The sequence below is a fragment of the Nannospalax galili genome, unplaced genomic scaffold, assembly GCF_000622305.1.
Source record: "Nannospalax galili isolate Female #2095 unplaced genomic scaffold, S.galili_v1.0 scaffold281, whole genome shotgun sequence".
NCBI classification, from domain to species: domain Eukaryota; kingdom Metazoa; phylum Chordata; class Mammalia; order Rodentia; family Spalacidae; genus Nannospalax; species Nannospalax galili.
Window position 1 is genome coordinate 2,928,356 of NW_008349068.1, and position 9,425 is coordinate 2,937,780.

The 9,425-nt window shown below is 42.0% G+C and overlaps 1 protein-coding gene across 2 annotated transcripts in view; it reads left to right on the plus strand.

Annotated features, from left to right (window-relative positions):
- Pard3b (par-3 family cell polarity regulator beta) overlaps nt 1–8,787 on the plus strand; it is a 1,142,550-nt gene extending 1,133,763 nt beyond the window's left edge. The window contains exon 23 of one of the 2 annotated variants that reach the window (XM_017801393.2): nt 4,051–8,787. In XM_017801393.2, the coding sequence (XP_017656882.1) occupies nt 4,051–4,408 (358 nt within the window). In that variant the 3' untranslated portion in view covers nt 4,409–8,787. The remainder of the gene's footprint in view (nt 1–4,050) is intronic. The other variant, XM_017801395.2, reaches the window with a different exon arrangement.
- Nucleotides 8,788–9,425: the final 638 nt, after the last annotated feature.

A 9,425-nucleotide genomic window follows, 5' to 3' on the forward strand; every position in this document is an offset into this window, starting at 1 on the left:
TACTCACTGTACATGTAAATAACCTATAGCTTTGTTGTATTCGGATGGAATGGTTAACATTCATTATTTTAATTATTTTATTCATCTAGCTATGTGATTAAAAACCATGCCTGAGACCGTTTATAGGAGTTTACAAGCAAAATCTAAGTCCTCTGGCTTCCAGAAGTGAGCCTAGTCAAACGCAAAACAAAGCAAAAATTTTAAAATGAGTTTTCTTAAAAGTACACTCAAAGGTTGAAGGAAAACAAAGAGAACATGTTTCTCTTTCCTTGAGTAAATATGGTTTCTGTGTAAGATTTTTAAATTGGGGAGATTTTTCTTTTTTTAAAGAAAAATAATAACACATATGAATAAGACTCATGAGGTCACATGAAAAATGAGGACTCTTGAAATAGTGGCACGTTTGCTGTTTGGGTCTTTATTTTAATCAGAGTCTCCTGAGGAAGCTACCCTGGATTTCTCAGGATTGGCTCAAAGTAAGTATAAGTCTCTCTAGTAAGTGTTGCTCTGGAATAGACTGGCTTTTCTGCTTTCCTTACCAACACTAAATTTCACACAAATATGCTACAAAAGAAGAAACTAAAGCTAAACAACAACAACAACAACAACAAAACCCCAGCCCCCTGTTCCTCCTTTATACAGTTCTGTCGCTAATGAGGAAGTACTATGCTTTGACATTTAAAATGTCCTTCACAGGTTCATGGATCTGAATACTTGGTCCCCAACTGGTAGTGTTGTTCTGGAAGGTTGTAGAACTTTCCACATAATGTCTAAAGGAAGTGGGCTGGCCGGGGTGGGTCTAGAAGGTGATGGCCACTACTGGTTCCCACAAGAGAGCCCTCTGCTTCCTGATCCCCACAACCATGTGATGAGCTCAGCCACATGCTTTGCTGTGGAGCTGTTTGGCCTGCCCTCCCCATCATGATGAACTGCTCCTTCAGAAGCTGTGAAGCCACAATAAACTTTTCCTCCCTTCAGTTGCTTCTTTTAGGTATTTTGTGTCCACAGAAAAAAGTAACTAATGCAGGAGGGTTTCTTTTTTCCATTTAAAAATTGTTCTTTTTATTTTAAAAAATGTGTGTGTGTCTGTATGTTTGTGTGTCTGTGTGTCTGTGTGTGTGTCTGTCTGTGTATGTGAGTTTAGGTGCCCATGGAGACCAGAGGCGTTGGCCCTGGAGCTGGAGTTACAGGTAGCTGTGAGCCACCTAATGTGGATGCTAAAGAATCAAACTTGGGTCCTCTGCAAGACTAGTGTGAGCTCTTAACCACTGAGTCATCTCTCCAGCCCCCCAGTATTGTTCTTTTAAATATGTTGGTACGAGCGTGTGCACATGCACATACCCGGTGGGTGATCACACTCACAAGAGTTCAGAAGCTGTTCTGGCAAAAGTGTGTAGGAAATGATTAACTTTAAGAAAAACAAATGTTGTAAACAGCAGCCCTCAAAGAAAAAATTTCCTGGGAGTCTTTGAACTTTCAATAGTGTTTTCACAGACAACTTGTTTTTCTTCTCTCTGAAAAATTAAAAACAATAACTGTTATGATGAGTTCTACAGAAAAAGACAATTTCTATGCCACCATGGCTTGATGAAGAACAGCCACCTCTCTTGGTTTCTGCCACACATAAGCAAACTCCCTGACTTACAGTCTTCCCACAGAGGAAGCCCACTGGGATCACAAGGCTATCTTGGGGTCACCCTCTTTGCTCGTTCGAACCCTCCCTCTCTCCTTGCAGTGAGTGCTGGATGGCCACAGGGTGAGGTGTGGGAGATGAGATAGGCTCCTTTCTGACCCACACGTGCATGCTGCAGCCTCGCTCAGGGTGGCTTCTGCCCCTCACCACTCGCTCTGGATTGTCTCTCCACAAATTTAAAAAAAGGAAGGGGGGAAAGCACACAAGGCTTGTCTGTCTTTTATAATGTTCTGTTTTAAAGGAAAGAAATCTCTAGAGAGAGACCAGGACCTAAAAAGTCCAAGGCCTGGAATTCCTCCTTTCTCTATTCCCATTTTAAACAGGAAACATTCCTGCTAAGAGAGTCCAGAGGGAGTGTTGGTTGTATGTTCATTTTAAGGCAGATAATGTTTGTGTGTTGCAAATGTCAGTGATTTATCCTAAGGGCTTAAAAATGAGTGCAGAGAAACCACATGTTTCCCTTCATGCAGAGAAATATCTCTGGTAGGTTTTGAAAGAAAGCACAGGTTAAGGATTTTTTTTTTTTTTTCTTTTTGAAGTTTTCTGAAATCTCCATCATGTGCCAAAGAAAATAGAAATGAGTGTGGGGAGTGATCTTTATTTTTTTTATAATAAAATATATAATGAATGTTGGAGATTTCTAAATCAGAAACAAAATTGTCAAAGGAAAGAGATGGTGGAACCTGGAGGTCTTTCATGTTGCCAGGCTGGAGTGACAGATTAGTGGCAATATATTCCTGCTCTATTTGTCATGGGCAATTTAAAACAGAGCAAAGCAACTCACATTGAATAATAGCAGCTGATGCTATAATAACTTGTACACAAACAATTTAATTTTTTAATCTGAAAACTCTCACTAAATTACCCCAAACTCATGGATCAATCTTTCATTATTATACATAGCCAAATTAAGACACACACAAAATATAGATGAAGAATTACATTGTTCACCCTTATGACTGTATTCACAGACAGCTCTCTTTGTGCCCCCAGAGCTCAGAACTTGTCAAATCTTCATTGATTTGGGGAATGTACAGAGCTGTTTTAACATCCAACCCCACAGATTATGGGGTGATTTTGACCCTCACTGACAGTGCCTGATGAACCACAGGCATGATGTTCTTACAGCCCTGTCATTTCTTTCAAGTGTCCTAACAGAACGTACTCTGCCATTAGAGAGCTTTTCGGTAATTATTATTGTTGCTTCTCTTCATATGTGCATCTGTAAAGCATGGAGGGATAAAAAGTGGAAGGATCCAGGGATGTGATGGTAAATGGTGCTGGTGAATATGTGCACAGAAGGGTTATGGGATTTTAAGAGTTGTAAACAGAAGTCATGTGCTTCACCCCAGGCTAGACAAGATGTCATCAACTGCACATTGTCTAGAGACATATTGCTTCTGTTATGGCAAATAGATCAAAAGATGTTTGTTGTCTTTGGTAGAAAGTTCCAGACGGGCTAGTTCTGTTAATGTTTGTTCTTGCCCTGGTCCTTTCTGTGTATCTGCTCTTTACACAGGGCACCTTGGCAACTAGCTTGGTTTTTCCTACTTTGTTACTGACTTTGTAATAGAAATAATTACTTTATATCACAGTTCTTGGTGGGTAATTCCCAGTCCTGGTTGGGTTTTGTTTTGTTTTGTTTTGTTTTGTTTTGTTTTGTTTTCAGGAACTGTAGAGGGCAGGCACACTAAGCCACACAGGGATATGACAGTAACCAGCCATACTTAGCCAAGGCTACACACAGCCCCTTAAAAGAGTACCTCTGGGATCTAGAAAGGAAGTGAGTAGCGTATAAGGGGATTCTGACCCTAAAGACCCTATATTTCTGTTACCATATCTCATTAGGCATCAAAAATGTGAAAGGATGAGGGGGTCTAACAGTCACAGGCTTAACAAAGTCAAACATCACTTGGAGAAAACTAGTTTAGTAACCATAATAAAGGTGAATATAAAAGGATTTAAGCAAACAGAAATGTCTTTCTTCGTGTGTATTGATCTGAGTGTAAGCAGTCCTCATTGACAGAGTGGCATTCATGTGTATTGATCTGAATGTAAGCAGTCCTCATTGACAGAATGGCTGTGGTGTCAGGGGCCCAGGTTCTTGCATTCTTGTTGCTCTGCCTTCTTAACACATGATTTTCACCTTGAGGTCTAAGATGGTGACTCTGATGACCAACAAAGATGGAAAGGAAGAAAAAGATTCTCTTTCTTTGCTTAAGGGAACATATCACTTCTGCTCACATATGCTTGTCCAAGCCTGGAGTGTGGTCACAACCAACTGCAGCAGGGTTGGAAGCATGTGGTTTTCAGCCAGCTCAGTACCTTCTGACACATATCTTTGCTTTTCTTTCCAGGGGAGGATTAACAGATCCTGTGGACTACCTGATGGCAGCACCACGAGGGCTCTACAAGGAAAGAGAGAGCCCATACTACCCAGGGGCCCATCCCGTGCACCCCCCAAGAGGGAACTACCCCCGCCCCCCAGATCTGAGGGTGGCAGATCTCCGCTATTCACAGTACTACCCACCCCCGCCAGTCCCCCAGCACAAAGGACCCTTCCGACAAGATGTTCCACCTTCTCCACCTCAGCACCAGAGGGTGCCAGTCTATCAGGAGATGGGCAGAGCAGGGCCCCGAGGGGGCAGCCCTGATCAGTACCCCTACCGTAACCAAGATCCCAGGCAGAAGAATCCCATGACTGCAGCCGTATAGCTGAACATCACTAAGATCTGTCAAGCAAGGAAGACATCTAATGCTATCTTTGTCCTTGCTAGACCCTGGTTAAGATCTCCAAGTTAAGATGCACCATGGTACAAAGTTGCTTTTGTTCACTGAGGATAAAACACTTGACTGCTAATCAAAGGGGCATCTTTTTTTAGAGGGTTGGAGTTTGGGGGTGTATATTCCAAAGGAATGATGGGGTCATAACAGTACTTCCTGATACTTGAAATGCTTGCAGAATTGATTAATAAGAGTGGCAATTGATAACTAACAATTAGTAGAGCTATATTACACAATGGCCCTCTGGCTGGGTAACCTGTGCTGGTTATCAACACATACACACACACATACACACACACACACACACACACACCCAGCAGAGGTGGCAGTACAGAGGTGATGGTCTCAGCCAGGTCTAGTGGCCCATTCAATGGCTTAGTACCAGCTCCCTTCTTGGAGCTGTGAGGCCTGCAGTGTGACAGAGTAGAGAGCTGCAGATGTTCAAATCTGCGTAAGTACAGTTTTTTCTCATTGAGAACAAAGGAACGGTAAATACTACTAGTGACCTCTGAAACTTTTTAGACCTGAAAAAGGACTGCATCTCTCTATTTGTAGTCTTTCTCAGATTCCTAACACTACTCATTTGATGCGAACGTGTCACATTACTTGCTCTTGATGTAAAAGTCAGTAGAATATGAATACAGTATTAGTGTCCTGGAAGGATGCGCAAAGCTCATGAGCGCTTCCAGAAGGAACATGTTCCAAGAACCACAGTGAGCAGGGGAAGAGGGCTGAGTATCCTGTCATCCTTGCCTTCCTCTCTCCCAGGTCCAGGCATGCTTACTTAGAGATAGTCCATTGCAGAATCCTCCCCAAATGCCTGTAATTATTCTGAGACCTCTACTTTAAGACTTCCACTTAAGGACTAAAGTATACTTTGGGTAAAAAGAAAAGAGGGCCTGCTGGTCAGGCCACACAGAAACTAATACCCTCAGGTTGCCTATTCCAGGCTCAGTGCCAAATGGTTCCCATCTGCCCTTGGGGAGAGTAAGAACTAACCATGGCCTTTAGAAACTGATCTCTAGTAAGAAGTAGATGGAAGTGAATGAGAGAGTATGTGTGTATGTGTGTGTTCGATCACGTGATTACCAATATGGAAAATTAAGATAAAAACGGTGCCTGGAAGTTTGATGAGGAAGGAGTCTGAAGAAGGGAAGGGGGATGTTGCATAGGGTTAAATCAGTCTGCACCTGCTCTAGCTCATTAACAAATGTCAGGGCAAAGCCAAGGTCTCCACCTGGTTAAAAGGGGAAAAAAATCTTAGGGTTTGAGAAGCTGAAAATCCACTCTTGCTTTCTTTGAGCTTTTCTGTAAAACAGAACATCTAAACCTTCCAACCTGACCCAAGTAGGAACACAAGCAAAAGAGTAGGGAACAGCACAACTTGAGCACAGCATTCCGAGTTGTTCAGTGGCTGTTAAAATACCTGAAGCCTTTTCACACTCCGGCACTCTCTCCCCCTAAAAGATCTGAAGTTCAGTGTAGATGTATTTTGGCTGAGAGCAGAATGCCTCTAACCAACAGGATTTAATGAATTATGGTATTCTAGAATACAGACAGTACCATTCAGCCCAGTTTAGTCTTTTTTTTTAATTTAAAATTGAGCTTTGTTACCAAGAATGATGCAATTGCTGGTTGTATATGTAAATAGTATTATTTGCTGGACCCGGAGAGAGATCATTTTCTAAACCACAATTACTGTGACCCTCTGAAAAACAGACTGTCAAGTTGCTGTTTGTCCTCTGCCATCTCTCTTCAGCCAGGCACCCTTAGACCATATATGTAATTTGTTCAGTGAGGTGGAAGATCTTGGGCTCTGCTCGCCAAGGTATAATGCCAGTAAGGTGTAGGGTCCCTGGCCAACATGCTAAAATTGCCTTTCCTTTAAGATAAAAAAAAAAAAAACCCTGAAAGAAGATAATACAATGAGGGAAATGTAACTTTTGAGGGGAACATAAAAAAATCTATTTTTAAGCCACTCATGGTAGTACATAGCTCATCTATATTCCCACCACTCAAGATGCTGAAGCAGGTAGACTGGAAGTTTGAGGCTACCTTGGGCTACAGAATACATTTAAGACCAGTCTGGACTATATAACAAGACCGTGTCTTTAAAAAAAAAAAAACTATATATATATATATATATATATCACTGTTCAGTACGTTCCATATTTTAATCAAATTTCTATAGAGCACTGGTGATTCCAAATCAGAAGTCTCCATTTGATGGATGGCCAGGTGTAGTTCAAGATGATAACCGTGTGCTATAGAAAAGTGGCCCTTGAAGATGACTATGTTTCCACCTCCAGCTTGAGTGCACAGTACAGGCTCCAGATAACCATTGTTGTTTATGTTGTACACACAGTCAATAAAATAGTTACTAATCCTAAGAGGCCTTCAGAGGTGTGAAGGTTCAATTAAAGAGAACAAAAAATAGATGATAACAGCTTTATTTTCTTGCTTGAAGTATATACTACTGGCTCCATTTGATCCTGCCTTAAAGAACTAACATTACATTTGTGACAGAGGCTCCATCAAGCCAAGCAACAGTTAAGAACAGCTCAGGTAGTAAGCTTTATACATGCCTGTACTAACCCTCCAATTGTCACCTCTCCAAGGTTACAGGACACTTTCCTAGTGCTCCCAGAGAGCAGATGGTTACTGGAAGTTCAGGCTATGATCAGCAGGTGCCCAGGAGAAAGAAATAGCTCCCCGTGTATTTATGGCCTTGGAAAAACTCAGCCTGTGTCTCCTTGTAGTTTGGAATTCTAACAGCCCTCTGGAACAGATTGGTATACTAAGAGGGCTACAAACCCTTTTAGTAGATCAGCAACACCCACACTGCTTCTGATCTGACTGCTGGGTCATCAGTCCTCAAAGGCCCATTTTTCTCCCTTTTTGTATGAGGAAAGATCAAAGAGAGCAGACTACTGAAGACTGTAGTCGCAGGAAAATTCAGTCTTCCAAAAGAGAAATACATCCCATTAGTCCGTCTCACCACTGGCCTGAGGTACCATCCCTCTTGGTTTAATATTGTTTCCCTGAAATATCAAGCCAGTGGACGAAGCCAAGCTCAAAAACAGGAACATTTTCTTCTTAAAGCATGATTTTATAGGAAACAAAGCTTGGAGGAAAATTACTCTGAAGCTCATTATTCTCAGTCTTTTAGATACATGTGTGTTGAATCCACAGGATAACATAGAGCAAAGGTTTTAAATTCAAGAGCGTGGTAGAGATACAGAGACCTGTGAAATTTCGCTATGGCTTGATTTTTGCTGCCAACTAAGTAAACTAAGATCTGCTATCTTAAATTCTTGAACTGTAAATCTACCTTCTGAAGGAAATTCACCTGTAGCTTCAGGAGGATGGGAATGCTAGTGTCTCTGTTCCCTGACACACACAGAGATCAAGACTATAAAGAATAATTACTCCCCCTCACTAGTAACCATGGCATTTTGTTTGTTTGATGTTTGGTTTTGGAGGAATGTTGTAGCATTACAGGAGAGTGGAGAGCTTGGTTTGGGAAAAAAATGTGTGTCTGTAAAATTCCCATCAGCATCACACTCAGAGACCCACAATGAGTGGCTTTCAAACCGACATTGAGTTGGATAGATACCCCACTGCTTCCTGAGTCCGTGTGAACAGAAAGTCCAAGTTTCATGCAATTAGGCAGGAGGAAAGGCATTGGAAGTGTTTCTCTGCTCTCAGTTCATACTAACTTTGGGTAGAAAGGATGCTATAGTGAGATGGGAAAGGGGTGTCTCTGTTAGATATCCCTACAAAGTCACCTTTCTGATAAAAAGAGGGGAAAACGTTAGAGATCTAAAATAAGCGTCGTCTCTCACATGGAGCTGTGACTTCTAAGTGAAACTCTTTCTCCCTCATGTCCTTAAATAGTCATACGGTCACACACAGCCTGACTTTTTAAGTGGGGTTTGGCTACTGGGCTCAGAGTGGGAAGTGAACTTGCCCAAACACTACTAACCCATCTCCCGATCCACTCTTCAGAAAGTGTTCAGTTCCATCTGCACTGCTATGGACTATTGCAACATAACACAAAACCTGTTGTTTATGCCCTCACGTTTCTAGTCTTTCTTGTGCTTTATGATTACCAAGTCATCTGTTCATACATTCTAAAGATAAATTATATGAATCATCTTTTGGCAAATGGGGATGGAGAGTGAATTCTTTAACAAACTTTTTTAAATGATCCCATTTATATCACAGAAGACATTTTGGATGTTATATATGAGTATATAAAATTTTCATGTTTTATTTTGCATTAAAATAAAGCTTTATTCAGTCAGTGAGCCATCAGAGTCTTGGTTTGTCTGGGGAGCCGATGAATGAGTCAATAGGCTTGCTCACCTGTGGCAGCAACAGCTTGTAGTTCTTTCAGTAGTTCCACAGCAACATCCGAAAACAGCAGCAAAGCAAAGGACAAGAGCAAGGAGCATCAGCCGCATGCTGGACTTCCAAGAAGCAGGAGAGTCTCAAGCAGGAGGGCTACCGGGGAGCACAGGGGTTCAAGGCCTAAAAAGAGAAGGAGACAAAATTAGAGAGAAGCTGAGCTGCAATGTGTTCCCAGAGTAGACACCAACCAAGTCCATGGTGAACTCTGGAGAGCAAAGCTGCCCCAAATTGGGATGAGAGAGCTGGGTCTTCATGCCACAGGGTTAGCCAGGAAGAGGAAAGACCTAAAGTCAAGCAGTTTTCTTCTGCTTAGGCACTCCCCAAAGAGGGCTGGCAGCTGAGCCATCTCTGGTTGGTGATAACAACAGTTGAGAAAATAGTTCCTTTATGAAGTGGGATCTGAGCCTCCCATCACAGCAGCCACATCAGCAGCCAACACTGGTGACCTGGTGACCTCTTTCATTCTGGAATCACCCCCCCTTATCTATAGAAGATTATCTTTGACAGCATTGTGGTCTCTCTCAAGGCCTTCCTA